Raw genomic sequence first — 18,959 nt, 5'->3', positions numbered from 1 at the left:
CCATAGAAGCTCCGCTTGGGAGCGCTGGGCACCTGGGAGCCTCCCCGGAAAGATGCTGTGACGCGCAAGCACACAAACCCCACCGCCACGGCTCGGGGACGCACGCCCCGGCCGGCTGCGCCACGACCCGCCGACGCTCCAGAGCTGCCGCGGCCGTGACCGACCCGGCCTCGACACCGGCAACCCGGCTCCGGCAGGATCCCCCAAAACTGCCTGCGGCGGCGCTTTCGGAGACCGGCTGCAGCCCCGGCCGCGGGGTGCCTGGGGCAATAAACAGGGAAGCAATAAAAAAAACCCCAACCCTGGGTTTGCACTAAACTCATCTTTTTGCCTTTTCGTTTAAGAACAAACTGCAAGGACGCGGCAGGTGGAGGTCGGATTTCCTTTTCCCCCTCCCCACCGCACCAGACCCACCGCAGCTTCAGCGTCTAGAGCCCTTTCCCCGTTGCGCAGTGGTTTCTTTGACGGATCACGCTGGTTATAAGTGGAACAAGGTATGTCTATTAAATAGGTCCCGTTTTCCTTCAGCAGCTTGGCCACCTCATCAATTTTATGGGAAAAACGTGCCGGGATTTCCCCAAGGGAGGAGAAGAGCTCGCCAGGGCGGCCGCCTGCCCCCGAGCTGGGCGCCGGCTCTTCCACCCTCCATCCCACGCGATCGAGCTCCATTTGCTTAATTATTCCAAGGTTTTGACCCCTCTTTTCTCACTCCAAACCACGTGTTGCTCTAAGTGTCTTCACGGCTAAGTGCACCCTGCAATAAATGCAGTTTTGAGAAATAGGAAAATACAGCGTTATTTTGCCAGGTATAGTCTAATATTTGCAAAAGCATTTTAAGAAGATCTTGGTTCGATGTAGAGAGTCTTTCCCGTCACCTCAACACAAACCCCAAGTGTGCGACCGGGGATTTTTCCTCTTGTTGGGACTTCTCATTGCCAGAACGAGCAGGAAAACTGCACCGGGGGCGTTACAGTATTTTCGGTTTCCCAGCTTAGCTTTTGCTCCTGAAGCACTGAACGCAATGGCACGTTTTCCCCGGATGCCGCGCCACCGCCTGGCGCGCGGATCCGCTCCGGCACCGCGGCACGGCCGCTCCGGTCGCACTCGTTCACCACATAAAAACGCCGCTGCAAGCGCCCACATAAAACACTGCTTTATTGACTGCATTTGCCAACACATTGAGGAATGCAAAGGTTTTTCCGTAAGCGATGGGCCATGGTCCCAATGTGTATTAAAGCATACACTGTATCTAAACATGATGAAAATAATGGCAGACAGAGCTAGTCCAAGGCAACACAAGTAGCATGCATAATACAGTCTCACACAGAACAAGTTTGAGAACGTTATATTGCTTTAAGGATTAACTAACATGGAAAATGTACAAAAAGGAGAAATAGGTTTTTGCATTAATGAAAAATACATTTTTTTTTCTCTACAAAGGAATTTCTAATACAAGAAAATAAATATTGCAACATAAGCCAAAAATAATTTAAAATTGCTCTTTTCAATATATTTTCAATATTTCTCTTTTATATTAACAAATGGCACATCACGTTCTTTGAAACAAAGAAAACAGAAGGGTTTCCTCCTCCTGCGACATTCATATCGTTTCCTGTAAAACTGATGTGAAGCAGGTCCGGTTGGTGTGTGGAATGGAGCAAACCGCAGCGGGGGGGGGCCGCAAAGAGCAACCGAAACTCTCCCGCCGCCCCGGGGCCCGGCCGGAGGAGCGGCGGGGGCGACGCCGGGCGAACGGGGGGTCCCGCCGATCGCGCGCCTCCCGAGACGCCTTTTCCCTAATAAAATAAATCCCTCTCTCTCTCTCTCTCTCTCTCTCTCTCTCTCTCTCTCTCTCTCTCTCTCTCTAATCATTTCAAAATAGATACGATACAGCAAAAATAGCCCCCCCTCCCTTGTGCGTTTTCCCCCCTGCTGCATCGGAACGCCCTGCCCGCCGTTTTGGGCCCGTTTCAGGCAAAAAAAACCTCTCTTTCCGATCGTTTTTGGGGGCCCGCGGCGGGGGGGGGCGGGGGGCTGCGGAGGCCGGTTGCTCTTTGGGGCGCCGCTCCTTGCTTCCCGTGCGGAGCGGACGGCGGCGGGACGCGGCGGGACGGAGGCGCGGGGCGAGCGGTGGAGCGCTGCTTACCATAACCGAGTGACGCACACGCAAGCGAGATTCGTTAAAAGGCAGCATATTGATTATTGGTATGACTCTTATACTAGGATACTGTAGCTAAAGCTAGCAAGCCTGATAAGATAAACTAAGTCCTATTTACTGTATTTAACATCGTCTGAACATACCGAGCCTCAATCAGGGAGATTTTTCACTTCCAACCTCAATGGATTAGGCTAATTTGTAACAGAGGTGGTTCCCGTTTGGCTGATTTTCTGTGTTTTTTTTTTTTTGTTGTTGTTGTTGCTGCTAATAACGCGTATCGTTTTTCCCACGTGAGGACGGTTCGCAGGCATGTTCAGAGTCGCAGGGATCCCGGCCCCGGGCACGGCCCTGCCTGGGAGCAGCGAGGCTGCAATCGGTTTGCTTTGCTGCAATTTTTTTTCTCGATAATAAGGACTTTTGAAGGCTGATAAAGATGACCTACTCTAAAACACCAAGACAGTCGATTTAAGGAGTCTCAGAGTTTCAAAAGAAAGCTCACAGTGGAATGAGCAAAAAGCATCGGAAATCAAAAGGGCAGGACGCAGTCCCGGCGGCGGCCGCGTCCCTCCGAGCAAGCTTGGAACCGAAAGCCGCGGCAGCGGGTTATGGATGTGTCTTTAGTCCTTGGTTGCTAGATAACTTCCACTTTCGCGTAATGACAAGTTTCCGGTTTCTGGCTGTGCTGCTTTACTGTCAAAATATTCTTTGGCATCCACAAAACTGTTTTGTTTGACTGATTTGTTTGATAATTGCAAGGTTTTTCTGTTTAAAGTGATGGGTTTAACCAGTTGCAGAAGTGTCCCAGGTTTCTTTTTTTTTATTTTTTTTAAACATTTTTTATTTTTAAAAAACAACAACAACAAAAGTTTCAGTGAATTCCTTTTTTTTTTTTTTTTGTTCCCTGAGCTCACACTGGGGTCACTCCGATAAAACACGTAGCACAACTTAACTGTGACCTTTGAAGCCAAAACCGAAGTAATGGTGCAATTAAGTGCAAACATGGAAATTCGCCTGACTCATAGGTAACATGGGCTTTTAAACAACATTTAAGGCTTATTGGGGACATTTTATGCATTAAATTATTGTAATATTTATAATGTCAGCTTCTGTGAATCACCCTCCCACAACGAGTCAACAGCTTGTAACCAGGATTTAAGGAATAAAAATAATTAAAAAAAAAAAAAAAAGGAAAGAGGATAGGGAGGAATGAATTCATCACTGCCATCGTAGCGTTTGGGAGGAAAACAAAACGGCAAAGGCGACCGCCTTCGTTTCCCCTCCGCGAGGGCAGGCTTGGCCTCGGGGCGCAGACAGCGCGGTGCACGAGGGAGCTCGCGCGCAGCCCGGCCGTCGGAGACGAGCGCCGACGCAACGATGTCTACTCAACCTCGACGTCACCTCAACCTCGACGTCACCTCAACCTCGACGTCACCTCAACCTCGCGGGGCTGAAGCAATCGGGACCCCCCCCCCTCCTCCGCCCCCGGGGTGTTTTCAAGGAATCTCTTCTCCCCCGTCCTTCCCCCCCCCCCCCCCCCCCGTCCCCATTTTGGCCTTGCTAAAAGCTGATGGATTAACCTGAGTGAGCCAATTCTGTTTTTTCGAGGGACCTTTGTGGGGGTCCGGCAGTCTGCGGCGCGGCGCCGACTCCGCCGGCTGCTCGGGAGGAGGATGAGGAGGGTGCGCGGCTCGGGAGCAACCTGCCCGCAGCGCCGGTGACGCATCCTGATCCTACCGGAAAGGTGAGGGGGGGGAAAAAAAAAAAAAAACAAATCTAAGGAGGCAAAGCTAACGCTGCGCTCTTCCACCCCGAGCGCTTTCCTCCGACAGGCTTTTTTGTGCTTTATTCCTTGTTTTAGCATCGCCGATTTTCCTTCCTCCTTGCGCGCGTGCGGAGACGTCGCCCCGCTCGGCGCGTGCCGGCGCCCGCGTCCGCCCGGCTGCGCGTAATGCCCGTGGGAGCGCCGTCCCCGCAGGAACGCGGGAGGACGCAACGCCGGCTCCCGCTCCCGCGCCTCTGCCGGGGACGTGCGGGGGACGAAGAGGGGACAACTAGGGTCACAGTAACCTACGTCGGTGAAGCTGAAGCTCTACCTCAGGCATATAGAGAAGAGAAAGACAACAGTGCTGAATCTGAAACTATATATACACACGTTAAAAATCCCCCTCGTTTGTGATACCAGGCAGAAATTGGACATGGCAGTTGTCACTGGGTTGAGGCCTCATCGAGCCGTCACAGTCGGGCAACGCGGCCGCGTTAGGACGCCAAAATGCTCATGCGGACGATATCCTCGCCGCCCGCCTCCAGCTGCCCGCGCGGCCCGCGGCCGCCGCGCGCCTCCCCGTCCGAGTCGCTCATCTCGGCGTCCGAGAAGTAGCCGTCCGTCTCCGCGTCCAAATGGCGCAAGATGGCCTGGGGCCGCTCGCCGGCGGCGGGCCCGCTCGGGGCCTCCGGCTTGGCGGGCTGGGAGCGGCGAGTCCCTCGGCTCTCCTTTGGTAATTTGAACCTCACTACGGTTTTCGGGCTACCTACTGAGTCAGGCACTTGGACCGCGGGGCTGGGCTCCGGCTGGGGGCAAGTCGCCGTCTCCTCCTCGTGGCTCGCCGAGCTCCGCGCGCCCGAAGAGGCGGGCGAGTCGCCGGCTTTGGCGGCAGCTCCCTTCTTGGCCGCCTTCCTCGCATCGCTAGTCCCTCTGCGCTCCGCGGGAAGCTTGGCCGGCGCCTTCTCCGACTTGCTGGGTCGCGAATCGCGAGCGAGGGGCTTCGCCGCGTCGTCCGACAAGTCGCTCGCGTTGTTAGTCCACTGCTCTGAAGCCTCCTGGTGACTCTTGAAGATTGCGTTCAGGCTGTTTTTGGACAGTTTTTTCTTAGTGTTCGTTCTCGTTTTGCTTTTCACCTTCTTCGTGGCCTCGCTCTGCTTGAAGGGAGACCTCAGAGAATGATCCATCATGAAACTCAGCAAGGTCTCCTCGTCCTGCAGGAGCTCCTCGGAGAGGCCCGGCGTGTTGTCCTCGTGGTGGGCGTTGTTGAGCGACCACTCGCTCATGGTCACGTTCTCGGCCGTGATCTGCACCGACTGGGCTAGCCAGCTATTGAAGAAGGTCCCGTCTATGGGGAAGGAAGTCGCCAAGCCTGAAAAAATAAAAACAGAGAGAATTGCCTCAGAAGTCAGAAACGTCCGGCTTTCCCTTTGATAACACAATAACCGAGGCATGCGGACTTCAGCAAAGCCCTTTGGTGCTACTGAAATGTTCGAAAGGTCTAGTACAATGCGCCACGTGGGAAAAGACGAGGCAGCCTACTCAAGTACCAACGGTTAATTCAAGGTATACGGGTTTGCATGACAGTGACCCAAGCAATGCACCACGTGCAACGATGCCCTGCAAAGCTCCTTGCTGTGCGCTCTGCATCGGAAAGGAGAACGTTTCTAGAGCAGACGGGCAAAGCCCAGAAACGGCACGAGGACACTCTTCGAAGGGCCTTGCCCCTAGTCCAGCGCATGCCGGGCTCAGGACGAGCCTGCTCGGACCTCGTGGGCCTCCACGGCCGAGCGCGGCGAAGGCTGGCGGGACGGCTCGAAAGCCCGAAGGCGGCTGCTGCAGCAAGCCGAGCTTCTCGCCGAGGAGCCGCCGCTCCCGGATGAGGAAGGCTCGAAGGGCGCAACCCTCGCACCGATCCGGGCAGAAACGTCACAGCGGAGGGACTTTACCACCCTCTCCCCATGGGAAGCACAAACAAATCCCCCCATTTCAACATCTGGCCTCTTGAGCAACAAGTTTCTGGGGCTCCTGCCTGCTGCGTTGGCTCTGAGAGCCGGTTTGCACTGCACTGGTGTGAGGGTTGCTTTAAATCGCATCAGGAATAAATGCAATCGGTAAGACTAATTTTGCAAGGCGTGAGCATGCCCCAGCCCCTCACAGCACAGCTGCAGAACATGTTCACATGCAACCGCGAGGTTCTGCTGGCCCAGGTGACCTCCCCTGCTGCGGAGTCAGCAGAGGCCTCCGAGCTTGCTCAACCGACGGGGCACACCTCGTTATACACCAAGAGCAATCCTGCCTTTGCTTAGGCTTTCCCTTGGCTCGTGCGACTGCAAATGTCCCTTAGCGTCCTAAAAGGAGACCGAGCCCTCTTTAAACGCAGACTGATACGCGAGACTACACCCATTTTGTTTTAAATACATCTAATGTAAGTGAGCGGCACCTTCAACACGTTGTAGAGCCGCAACAGGAATGACCTTGGCGCATTCAGTTCAAGCATTTCAACCCTTGTTGAAGACCCCTTTGAGGCTGAGCTTGACACTAAGGTCTCTGCTCCTCCACCAAGTCCGGGGATGAAGGCAGGTCCTCGGGATTCGACCTGTTGCTATGAAGATGAACTACTCCAGATACAGCCAAATTCCTAAGGGGCAGGAGCCATTAACACACCTGTATGGTGCGCGGGAGAGACGGGCACTGAGCAATGGAAAGCTCTTCTGGTCCAGCTCGGCAATAGTCTTGAACTGTCCCACCTTTATGTGACTGCAACACACTGCGCTCACCTAACTCTCTAACATGACCCTAAAAATTCAGCCGATCCTAACAGAGCAGGGCTCAGGCCTCGACACAGTTGCTGAATTATCCCGTGAAGAGTTAAGGAGTGGAAAACGCGTGAAAGCGGCTGCTGCGAAGACCTGCCCTGACCACGTGTCCCTGACCGCCAGCCCAGGCGCGCCCCGGCGGGGGACGGGGTTCCTGCCGAGCCGGCGTCCTTCGCAGTCACGTGGTGCCCGAACGATCGACAGAACCGACGGCAAGCGGGTGAAGGGGACTGATTTCCAAAGACTGTTTAAAACCAGCTAAATACGTGTGCAAAGGCAACGTGGGAGGCACGGGAGTTTGAGAACCATCTCCAGATCCTCAAAGGTGTGAAAACTCAAGAAGAGGAGCAGCGATGACAGGCTATGATGGAAAAAGCCGAAAAACTTCCTATAATTGTGTCTGAGGAGAGGGCAAGAAGGAACGTTACGGGCTGGGATGCGGCAAAGCAGCAGAGAGAGAAGCAACTCTAAAACCTAGCGAGAGACACACCTGCACAAGCACAACCGGTTTTGATTCCCATAATGGAAACCCACCAGTTCAAGGCTACAGCTGGTTTTACGGATCGAGGAAAATTTAGATGAGCCATCGCCGGGGGGTGAACCAGCTCAGGCCCCGGGACGTCCCCCCAGGAAACCCTGAGCACCCACTGCCAACAGCGCTGGCGCTCGGCCGAGGGCTTCTCGGGCGCTGCGAGGCGCTTGGGACCCTGCGGTCGCACGCTGCAACGAGACGCCTGGTCGAGGCCGGGATTCCCGCTTCTCCCCAGGCCTCCGGCGGGGCGTCCTCGCGGCCACGGGCAGGCTATTGCACCGGACTGGACATCCACCAAGAACAGTCAGCGGGGCAAATTTCGGAATGCCCGAAGTGCGGTTTCTCGGCTTTCTACCCGCCTGTTTTTACGGAAAACATCAGAACTTAATTATCCGTGCGACTGGCTGCGTTTGCCCCGAGCAAAACCGCGTGCGCCGCGCCGGGGCGGTTCAAGGGCAGGCGAGTGCGGAGGTCGTGCCGGGTCCTACCCCTGCCCCTTCGCCACCTCCTGCGCCGCTTGGCTTTTCTCCATGAGCCCTTTAGGGAAAAAAAAAACACCCAGTCCCTGCCGCTACCTGCCTGCTGAGGGGGCGATGCAGCTCTCCTTCCTCGGAAGCTCCCAAGGGAGCTTGGGCCCTCCCTGATCCCAAGCGATGCCCCAAGCGAAGCCCCAAGCGCTGCCCCAAGCTCATTGCAACATCCGTGAGGTTGCAAAGCCTTGGCGCAGCTTTCCAAGCGCTCCCTCTCCCGCCCCGCTGCCCGGTTTTGCAGGGCTCGCTGAAGTTCGCTCTCTCTCTCTCTCCAAGACTCCCATCGCATTCGGCAGAAAGCGCCCCAGAAAACCAGGCGTCCCCACGGTTGGGAATGGCACGGACAAAATGAGCACAAAAACTGCATTTCTAAAGGGAAAGAGGTAGCTCCCCCCCCCCACCTAAAAAAAAAAATAACAGCTCCGAAATGAAGAGGAAGCAGCAGCACCAACCAGGGGGGCAATGCGCAAAGCAGAGCCCGGCGAGACGGCCCGGCCGCCCCCTCCCGAGCGGCGTCTCCCCCCTCCCAACCCCCCCGAGTCTCCGAGCGCCTCCCCGGGCCGGCGGCCGGCCCCCTCCGTCCCCCCGCGGGAGGCTGAGCACGAGCGCGCTCGCTGCCTGCCAGGCTCCCCCACCCGGGTGCACGGAGGGTCCATGCGATTAAAACGCGCAGCCTACGCGCTTCCTTCACCGGCAGCGCCGCAACGACAGCGCCGAGCGCACGGAGCACGAGCACTGCTCCGGAGCGGGTAAGTCTGATTTTATCCCCGGAAAGCAAAAAAAATTAAATAAAAAAAAATAAAATAAAGTCACCGTTCAGCGGTAAGTGCTATTTTTGCAGCGCATGCCCCCAGCCGGGCTCAGCCCCCGGGGCTCGGGGCGGGTGCTTGGCACCCCCCGCACCGGAGCGGTCTTGCCAGCCGAGCCGGGACCGCCCGCACCGCGCGCGGCGCTCCGTCCCGCTGCTCCCCGAGCCGGGGGCCGCCAGCGCCACAGGCCAACGCCGCGGCCCTAAAAATCAGACTTACCCAGTTGTCCCAACACAGTTTCGTTGACCGATTTCCTTTTCTCTGTCTTCTCGGGACTATTTTTTCTACCATCTCTTCCTTTCCTTCGCGGGTCACTTTTCTTACCCTTTGTCTTCTTCCCAGTTTGTTCTGGCATTTTTTAGAAAGAAAGGAAAACTCCATGTGAGAGCACGTAAGAGGGAGGCTGCGGTGAGCAAGTTACCCTGGGCGCCTGCGAGACCTGCCGAGCTCCCGCGCGCCGCCGCGCACCGGCTCCCTGCGGAGCAGCGGCTCTTTTTGGGCCGCGCGTACGCTAAAGTCTCTATCGCTTAAGAAATCCGAGTCCGGCAGGTTGCACAAAAGAGACGTTTCAGCCTCGGCTGGTGAATTTGCCACCGGCACAGGCAAAGTGCCGCTGAAGGCAGTGGACTGGCGCGGCACCGGCCGGGAGCCCGGGGGCTTGCCGATCCCGCGGTGCCGTGCCGAGGCCCCCGCCACCACCGCTGCCATGCCAAGCAAGCCTGGCAGAAACGGGACTGGCAGCATTTTAACGCGGACCTTGATTTGGTCTGACCTTTTGGCTGCGATAACTGCTCGGGTTCATACTGCGCAGTGATGAAAAAAAAAAACCCCGAAGCTGCAAAACTGAAGCAGCGTACTGAACATTAACTGGAGGAGGAAAGATGCTCAACGTTGCCTATGGAAAGCCAGGAATATAACTCTTAGCTATGCAGATGTTCAGCTAAAAAAATCCGTATTTCCTAACTGGCCGGATTTATTCCTCTTGGGTAAACAGGACAAATAAGTAGTCTATGAAAGCAGAGCTTGCATTGCCAAGCCAAATACACTGAAGGTTTTTACTTACTCCGTTAGGTCACTCTCCCAAAGAAGTCCAGGCTAACGCTTCTATTAATTTTTGGAGGGGGAAGACTATTGCCCTTAACCCAAACTTGGGAGTCTGGATGGCTGCGGGGACCGGAGGCGAGACATGAAGCTTTTCACAGCTTGGCTGTTGGGTCAACTCTGCAAAGCCGCCCAGTTCTCAAAGCAGTAACTAAGGATTCGATGCGGTTCCCGACGGAAAGGCGTCAGCTTGCACCGGCCACCAGCGGGACCAGGAATGGCCTCAGCAGAGGGGCTGGGAGCGACCGGCTCGGAGGGAACCACTTCTCCTCCGCCCTCCTCGGAAACGCCCTGGGGAGCCGGGGAGCGACTCCGCATTGCACTTGCCCGAGGTGGGATTAACGGAGCATTTGCAGTCCTGGGGTTGCCCAGCCAGGAGCCCCGCACGAGCAAAGGACTTGCCGAAAGGAAGAAAAACAAAAGCAGGACTGGTATTTGCTGCATTCCTGCCAAATAGCTGCAGAAACGCAGACACATTTTTCACTTCACTTGCAAAATAAAAATATAACTTTGTTTGGACAGCGCAAGGGTTCTAAAGAGAAACAGGAACGTTACTTTCCGAAACGGAACCCGTCAGAATAGTAGCCGGGTTTCAAAGCCAGACAGTGTTTACTTTCCACTTCATGCAAAAAAAAAAAAAACCCAAACCAACAAAAAAACCCAAACAGGAGACAGAGGGGGGTGCATTTTACATGGGCAATTCTCACTAGTTTTATTAAAGATCTCCTGCTTAAATGATCACTTATCGTTGGGGAAAACAAACCCCTCTACTTCTGAGTTTTAATGTGGGAGCCATTCCAAAAACACCTGTGCCAAGAACATCTCTGGAGCAACCCCAGCAGATCTGGGTCGGTAACTACTGTGGCAGCAGTTCAAAACCAGACTCATCCGAGCAAAGTAATGCAAATGGCTTCCTTTTGCCGAAATCCCAGCTACGCGGACCGGCCCGACCAGGAGCCGCGCGGAGGGACGGCTGCAGGAGCGACCGCCCCGGCTCTCGCCCCCCTTGCTGCTCCGCAGCGGTGCAAGGCGCAGCGAGGAGCACGGCTCGTCCTGCAAGGTGCTGAAGGGCTCCAAGCGCTGTCAGCCGGAACCGGGGAGGCTTAGCAAACGCGTGCACGCTGAGAGCGTTTTGTAGGATTAGGGGCTAAAACGGGGAGCGTCTGGGATGACAGCGGGAAGAGTTACTGCCCTGTACAGCCCTCAAGTGACCCGCTTAAACGCGGAGGCGTCCCATTGCCTCCACGGTGGGGTTAAGCAGAAACCCGACGAGGGATGATGCAGACCGAGGGGTGATGCCAGCTCGCAGCTGGGAGCCAACGCGGGGGCAAACCGAGAGGGATACGAGGGAGAAGCCACGGAGGAAACCCGGTGCCCAGGACGGAGGAAACTGCTCGCTCGGGCACCACTGGGCACAACAGCTCCCGAGACCGGTGCCGCCACCGAGCCGGCGCACGAACACGAGCTGCTCAGCCTAGCGATTACAGTCTGCTTCAACCCGGTGCAAACAGAAAATAAACCCCAAAACCTGCCGCTCGCCTCCGGGCTCGCTCCCGATTCGCGTGGGTATCTAGAGAGCAGGATTAGGGCCCGTAATTTCCTCCCCGCGTCTGGGATTGCGGTTTATGGCCGGAGGCGACCTCCGCTGCAGGGAAGAGCGCAGCTTCCCCAGGGAGCGAGGACTCCGGCGCCTGATCGCCCGCGTGGCTCGGGGCGCCCGGGAGCGGATTCCTGCATTTCCGCAGCGGGGCTGCTTCGCTGGCGACAGCAGTGCCGCGGCTCCGGAGGCTGCCAATCCATCCGCAGCCCTAACCGAAAAACCCATCCCCTGAGACAGGCAGCTCAGCTCCAGCCGGCTCAGATCGTAAAACCGATGATTGGCAAAGGCGAACCATTCGGAGAAGGAGGAAATAACATTTGCATCAAAATGCAATAAGTAATTACAAAGCCCGCATACCGATCTGCCGCATGAATCACCCTGTAACTACAGCTTCGTCTCCGGTAACTCACCTTTAGGCAGAACAAACATTGCATTAATCGGAGGCTTGTTTTTCCCCGAGTACACGCGTGCCGTTTGCAAGGACGGTAACTCCGCGGCACCGGGCTCCGGGGCTCGCACGGCTCCGCGGGGCATGCGGAGGAGCCCTCACCCCCCGGACGCAGCTCTTTCTCGCCCGTCAGCCTCTCACCCGGGCCTCGGGCCCATCACCCGTACCCACGTGCCCATCACCCGTGCCCTCGCGCCCATGGGGACTGCCGCTGGGGCCGGGGTGCCCAGCTCTCCTCGCCGAGGAGCTGCCGACTCCAACTTCACGACTCCGTTAGGGACAGCGGCAGTCGTGCGTGGGACGGTCCGACCTCTAAAGCCGTTCAGAGGAAGGCAGGTACCGGGGCAGATTTCCAGATGTCCAATTCCCCCGTTTCGGGGGCGGTAAGCTCCTAACCTGCCCTAACAGCGAGGCTGCTCCTTGCACAGCATGGGCCACCAAGAGCTACGCTTGCGGCTGGAGCCTCCTGCCCCGCGCGGGAAAGGCCAGGCGTTTCCCCGGGAATATGGGGGAAACCGCCCGGCACGGCTGTCCCTGGGGGCTGGGAATCGCTCGCAGGACACGTAACACGGGGCTCCAGCTCGCGGCGCTCTGCTGGGACGCGTCTCGTGCTTGCCCAGCCCGGTTAGCTGCAAGACCGGGCGAGCGGGGAGCAGGGCGCGCAGAGCGACGCGCACGGCCGCCGGTGGTTTGTGGCAGCAGGAACCGAGATCTAAAGCATCCTTGAGCCCGCGCTGGATGCGGCCCGGGAGGCGGGAGGAATCCGCGCGGCATCCGAGGCACGGACCTCTCGGCGGGCGCAGCGCTCGGCCTCCAGCCCGCCAGCCAAAGGAAACGTCTGTAAGGCAGAGCTCGGCCCAGACAGTTCCCGAAGAAACCCCAAACACGTGATGGCTTCGAACGCAACGCCAAAGCCACAAACACAACAACCGTCGGAAGAGCCTGCCAAAGCGCCAGATGCTGCTGCTGGAAAAACTGTTAGGCAGCCACGGCGTCCGGGTCCTGCGCTGCCACCGAGAGAAAGGGAGGAGGCACCAGGAGCTGCGGGCTCAGGCACTGCTCGTTAAAAAAAGGGAAAAAAAATAATAAAAAAAAGGCACAGAAAGAAACCAACTTTATTTCAGCTCCTTAACAAAAAGGCGCCGGAGGCTTCGCATGAAGCATGCGTGATGTTCTCCGCTAACAGAGATGTGGAGCAGGGGGGATTACAAACTACCAGAGCTAAAAGGAGACGGCATCTAGGAGTAAAAGCCAGCCCGTCGGCAGCTTAACCTTCGATTCCTGACAGAGCCAGAGGCAACTGCAGCGGATCCAAAGCAACTGCTGCTAAAGCATGCCAGGGAGCCAGCTGCCGCAGTTAAAGCCCCAGCGTCAGGAGCCCTGGGCCCAGGATCTGCAGTCTCCTTCCAAAGGGGAGGTGACGGCACAAAGTGCTCCAGCAGCAGCAGCAGCAGCTCCATGCCAGTCCCTGAAATGCTGCTTTCATAGGAATATCTAACCGAATGGTTAGTTGTGCTGCCTGAGCCCTGCGGAGAGGAGGATCGAGAGGGTTTTGTGAAAACAAGGATCTCTGACACTCCGGTCACCCAGGGTACGACTTTATTATGTGTTTCTGAACAAAACTGTAAATGTTAGGAGAGTCAACAGATGACACAGCGAGGGAGGGGACGGCTCTCACTGCCTTTAGGTGGGGCACCGGAGGCTTGCTTCAGAGGATGGCATTGACAGTATCTGCGAGAACAAGCTCTTGGAAGAGGTACTGACCTGGGTAAAGATCTTTCTCAATAAGCTTCATCTGGAGATGGAAGATCTGCTCCTGAAGTTTACAAATGGTGTGCTTCATTTTCTCCCGTCTCGTCACCATGTAACAGAGGTTTCTAACCTACAGAGACACAAGAAAGAGTTTCCACTTTAAGCCGGGCTCCAAAGCAGGTCCCCCGAGGGGACCTGGGCAATCCCGCCGTCCTGGTGCACCAAAACCTCCGCCTGGGGCTGTCGGCGTATGCCAGCACTACAGAAGAGGGCTCTTGATCTCAACTGCATTAACATATATGAAAAAAACACGCAGTGAACGGTTCACGGCCTGAATGGCTCTATCCTGGCTCCGAAAACCAGGACCCTACAGGAGGCGAGAGGGCTGGCTTGTCTTCAGAGCATGTGCGCGATGCATGGATACCTCCGGAGACACGGTCTTGCCCACCGATGGCAAACCCACAACCCGACCACCAGCCTAGCCACCAGTCCCCCACAAAGCCCTGCCGGTGCAGGGGGAGGAAGGGGGCCGGCACCCTCCTCCGCAGCCCGCAACGACCCGCGATCCCTCCCTCCGGCTGCCGAGGACGCGAGCGGGCGAGCGCGAGACCGGCAGGGCAGCGACGAGGTGGCCCGAGATGGTCAGCACAACCCCTGCTCTAGCATGGGACACTTCACCCATCAGTCTGGGCACTCTCAGTGCACAACTTCGTGGGCTGCGGAGGGTTTGGGGTTGGTTCTGGTCCTTTATCCTACCTTCTTCTGAACAGAAACAATAAGCAAGTTAATCTTTAACCTGCTCCATCCAAAGGCCCATGGCCTGAATTCACACGGATCTGCACTGCAGCGTCGCTGCTTCCCAGGGCTTCAGCGCAGCCCGAGCAGCACGGCACACACGGCGTCAAACAGGGCCAAGGGCTCCGGTAATCTGGTGTGATTAATCAAGATTAACTTTCAGTATTTATTGCGGTATAGCCTTTAAATTGTGCTGTCGATAAGCATTAGTGACCAATATCTGCAAAACGGGAACAGAGCCAGGAGAAACAGGGGCGAATTACTTTATGATCTTACCCAGGTATGGCGATGCTGATGACGCACCGGCTTTTTTAACCTCCTGGTAACTGTTCGCAGACCTAACGAAGGAGTTAATGTCCCTAAAGGAGCTTGAAAAGCTCAGGAGAAAGGACGCTATAGAATTAGGGTGATAATGTACGGATGTGCACAGGCCTGGCAGATGCAAGGAGACCCAGACGTCCAGCCACGGGACCGAGCCTTGAGCTCGGGGAAGGCAGCAGCGCTCGCGTAGGGTAGCTCAGCACCCGAGCCACGCACGTTCCCTGCTCATGCTCCGTCTAGAAACTGGCTCAAAACCGCCCAGTGCCGGGTGGTGCGCTGCTCCCGTGGGTCCATGCTCAGTTCTCACTCACACATTGCTTTCTCTGCATTTCACACGGATCCGGGCAGCGAGGGAAAGGGACCCTCTTCCAGCCCAAGTGGAGCAGGCATGGGTGGGAAGGATGGGCAGGTAGGGGGTGATGAGCTCCTGGAAGCCAGGGCCTTACGAAACCGGCTGTTTCTCTACAGCAGATGCCAGGGCAGAGGGTACGAAACACAGGGAAACACCCCACCGCGGCAGGGCCGGGTCGGCAGCACCGCGCAGCGGGGCAGCTCCGCCGCCGCAGCCTGGCCGGCTTCCTCCTCGCGTGGCTGCGGTCGGAGGGAGAACGCGACTCTGTCACCACGGCGGCGGCGGGCGTCAATATTTTTGGAGGAAATGTACGGTTTCGGCTGTGAAACAGAAGATGCTAACGGTATCGAAGGCGATTTGACTGCGCGTTTCCTCCGCTGCCCGAGACGCCCAAAGAGCAAAACTGCAGGCGACAGAGCCAGGAGGGAAACTCGGTCTGCGGGAGCTCAGACGAGGAACCGGGCATACGGGTGCGTTCAGCAGTTTGTACGGGCGCGTCAACGCTCGCACGTGGTGTCGGTGCCTCCTTCCGCTCTTTCCCCCCCACCTCTTTCTCAAAATCCGTTCTGCCGATGAAGCCCACACAGCGGGGCAATCCCAGGCCTCGGAGCCACGGAACGGAGAAGACTTTTCTAATTACTGACTCCATTCGCCAGCCCCAGCTGAGCACTCTCTCCTGGGCCACCCCGCGGCGGTGGCATCCTTCATCTCCTCCCAGAGACACCTCCACAGCCTGCCCCACCACCGGGACCTCCTTCATCTCCTCCCAGAGACACCTGCCCCACCGCTGCGATGTCCTTCATCTTCTCCCAGAGATGCCTCCACAGCCCAAGCGCTCTCCTGCCAGGAGGCTTTCCTGGGCTGCAGCTTCCGTTTTGCCTTTTAAAACCCAACCAAGTTACTTCGAGTTATTTGGAGCACCTAAGAGACTTCGCTGCCACGTTTTCACCCTTTTTGACCCAGAACTGCTTGCTGTTTTCGGCGCTGGGCGCGTTTAGCTCCCCAATCGGCCCATTCCTCAGTCCTGCGACGCTTCCCCCAAGGCCGCCTTCGTGCCGGCACGGGGCAGAGCCAGCTGCCCTGCCAGACCCTGCCGTCGTGAGCTATAAACTCCTACGCTATCACCCAAACATCCAGGGACCTCGGTGTCGCCTAAGGACAATTTGGAAACACTCACGTATATAGGAGAGAAAAGCTGCTCTTTTCGTTTTTTCCCCCGTAATCCCCTAGCTGTAAATATGAACAAGCGAGTTATACACTGTATACTTTACTACGTTCTCTCCTTTTTGTTCTGGATTGAAGGAAACACCGGACTAAAATTTCTTTACCAGGAGAACGACTGCCTCTAGCAACCTGTATATCAAAGCGCTCGGTGGTATCTCTTCTCTATGATTTTGTATTCCGGGAAGAAAACATTAGCCGTGCTCAGCTTGGAGACTGCGGGTATTTACACACGCTTACACAGCTGAACGCCGGCAGCGCTGCTCCCCCCAGCCCAGCTCCAGGTGCTGGAAGCTACCAAAGCCTGGGAGCTGCAGAGCTTTTTGTTAAAGCTAATTTAAACAACCAGTTCTTGGAACAAGCTTTAAAAAAAAAGAAAAAAAGAAAAGAGGGTTTTTTTTTCACTGTTTGCAACCAGGGCAGTGGTGCAGTGTGCCGGCACCACGCGCGGCCGGAGCGGAGACCTGCCGTGCGCCGGCCGGAGCGGGAAGGAGACCCGTACTGCTCGCCTGAGTGCTGGACTTTGTTCTGGCCAGGGTTTGCTGTTCCCTCGCTTGGAGGAAGAGCAAATACACGGATCCTCCCCGGGCTGATAGCGAGACGTGTCAGGGAGTCGCGAAGCGGGGACTGAACGTGGATGGGGAAGGACCCCGTGAAGCCGGGATGTGACTTTGGAGAGCGAGCAACATGGTAAAACTCAGAGTTTTGACACAAAGAAATGAAGGAGAAGCTGCCACGCCGCATCTCTGAGCTAGGCAGCTCCTTGCAAAGGCAAAGTGCTTTATCCAGAGATGCACAATAATTTAACAGAGCCAGGAAAGCCAAGCTGAGAGCAAGCGAAAGCAAAGGGAAGTGAATTAGTCTTGTTTAGGTTTGCAGTAAAGCATATGAGCAAAAAAAGAGCTGAACTTGTGGTCCTGAGATCCCGCAGCTGCAGGACATTGCCTACAGCCGGTTAGCGACCAGGATCACGCGGACCTCTGCAGCCCTCACCGACCGCCGGGCCCCGGCTCCCGTGCGAGCGCAGAGCGGCGTCTTCAGCACGCTGCCGAGGCCTGCGCCAGGCTGCAAAGCTAACCCGAACGCGCGGTTTGCTACCAAATATTAACGACCCGGAGCGGCACTGGGTGCTGCGCGCGAGCTGAAGCCAAGCCTGCGCCGGGGAGCGCCGGCCCCGCAGGTCGGCGCAGCGCTTGTACGGCAGGTTTGCACAAAACCGTTGCAAGCGCCGCGTCTCCTCGGGCCCCTCTTGAGGAGCTCTGCATCTTCAGAAACTCCTTGACCAAACGCGTCGGACGGGCAGCAGTGAGGTAAAGGCAGCGGTGAGGTGTTCGGTACCAAAGGCCGACTCCGCCACAGGAAAGGGACCAAGCCCACCCACCGGCTGGAGGTCCGGTTGCTCTCAGGACCGTCGAAAACGGGCAGGTAGGGGTTTGCTCCGGGATCTCCTTCTCAAGGATGGAGCTAGGTCCGATACGTACTGCAAGGAGGCTCCCCTATCCCACCTTCCCCGCTGCCGCAGCTCTCACCTTGCCCGCTCCTCCCGGGCACGTGGCCATCGGAGCAAACCTGCATGCAGCCTGGCGCTCCGGCACGCGCGGGGCTCCGGCAAGCTCCTGCCGCCGGCCGCGTGACCGAGGCGCCGGCAGCAGATGCGGCAGCAGGCAGCACGCGGCGCGACGGCCCAGCGCTGCCATCTCACCGGCGGCTGCTCTCCCTCGGCCGCGCGGAGGCCGCTGCTCCCGCTCCTGCCCCCAGCTCCCGTCCAGGCGCGGGCAGCGCCGGAGCCCCGAGGGACGCCAGGCGCCCATGGGGGCACAGCGCGGCGCCGTTCACACCGCCCGGCCAGCACCCCTCTCCCCGCGAAGGCAGGAGGAGAGACGCCAGACCCCCCCCCACCCACATTTGCTCTTCTGAACTTACAGCTGAGACCGCCAGAAACTCATTTCATCCATGCCAGCATTGCTGCAGCGATGACATGCGCACACCGAGACCTGGACCAGATGGTCCACGCGACTGTGCCGCCTCATCGCGTTTCGAAAGGCCAGCCTGGGGACGAGGAGACGCGGGGGGACGTACGTGCTCTCCTCCGCTCTGGAGCAACGCCGAAGGGGAGCAAGTGCTAGCGGAGTCCGGCTGAGTCAAGGGACAACAGGGCCGACTGCGCCTATCGGCCCCAGCACACACCAAAGCAGCTTTGGCAGAAACGCGGGCACGGCATTAAAGCAAAAACTGTACTCACCCTCTCCAGGTCTTGCCTGAGGTGCATGAAGAGCTTCAAGCGCCGGTAGAGAACGTCCTGTTCTTGCTGGGCCAAGTTGTCCACTTCGTCTGTTTTTGGTGTCAGCAGCGGCTTGTTGGAGTTTGCTTTCCTCTTCAGCTTCCAGTACTGATAGACAAAATCCACCAGCGATTCGCTTAAGTCAAGGTTCTCCGCCACCTCTGAAGGCTTCACGAGTTCATAGAAGTCCTCCTCCAGCTGCTGGAGCTTCTGCTTCCGCAGTGTGACCTTCTCCAAGTCCAGCTGGGCTTGGTCGGGCTCTGTCCGTGCCTCCTCCGGGAGTTTGGTGGCGCCGGTGCTGTGCTCGAGGCAGAAGGACTTGAACTTCACTTCGTCATTGTCCGCTAAAATAGTCCGCATGTCGAGGTTGTGGTCGAAGGCGCAGGTGACGTGGAACGCCGTGACGCAGGCGGGCATGGAGCACTGCGGAGAGGAGAGCGAGGGTTACGCGGCGTCTCCCTCCCCGCCCGGCCCGCGAGCG

General features: G+C 57.2%; 1 protein-coding gene across 4 annotated transcripts in view; it reads right to left on the bottom strand.

The window, feature by feature from the left end:
* Positions 1-3,706: 3,706 nt before the first annotated feature.
* The window catches only part of JADE2 (jade family PHD finger 2), a 114,399-nt gene continuing 99,146 nt past the window's right edge, over positions 3,707-18,959 (bottom strand). For 2 of the 4 annotated variants that reach the window (XM_067304733.1, XM_067304734.1), the window contains 4 exons: positions 18,440-18,901; positions 13,521-13,638; positions 8,827-8,955; positions 3,707-5,289 (listed from right to left, as the gene is read on the bottom strand). In XM_067304733.1, coding sequence (XP_067160834.1) covers positions 4,415-5,289; positions 8,827-8,955; positions 13,521-13,638; positions 18,440-18,901 — 1,584 coding nt within the window. In that variant the 3' untranslated portion in view covers positions 3,707-4,414. The remainder of the gene's footprint in view (positions 5,290-8,826; positions 8,956-13,520; positions 13,639-18,439; positions 18,902-18,959) is intronic. The other 2 variants (XM_067304736.1, XM_067304735.1) reach the window with 2 other exon arrangements.

Source organism: Apteryx mantelli, chromosome 14, assembly GCF_036417845.1.
Source record: "Apteryx mantelli isolate bAptMan1 chromosome 14, bAptMan1.hap1, whole genome shotgun sequence".
NCBI classification, from domain to species: Eukaryota; Metazoa; Chordata; class Aves; order Apterygiformes; family Apterygidae; genus Apteryx; species Apteryx mantelli.
The sequence above is the reverse complement of the archived record's forward strand: the minus strand, read 5'-3'. Positions and strand labels throughout refer to the sequence as shown.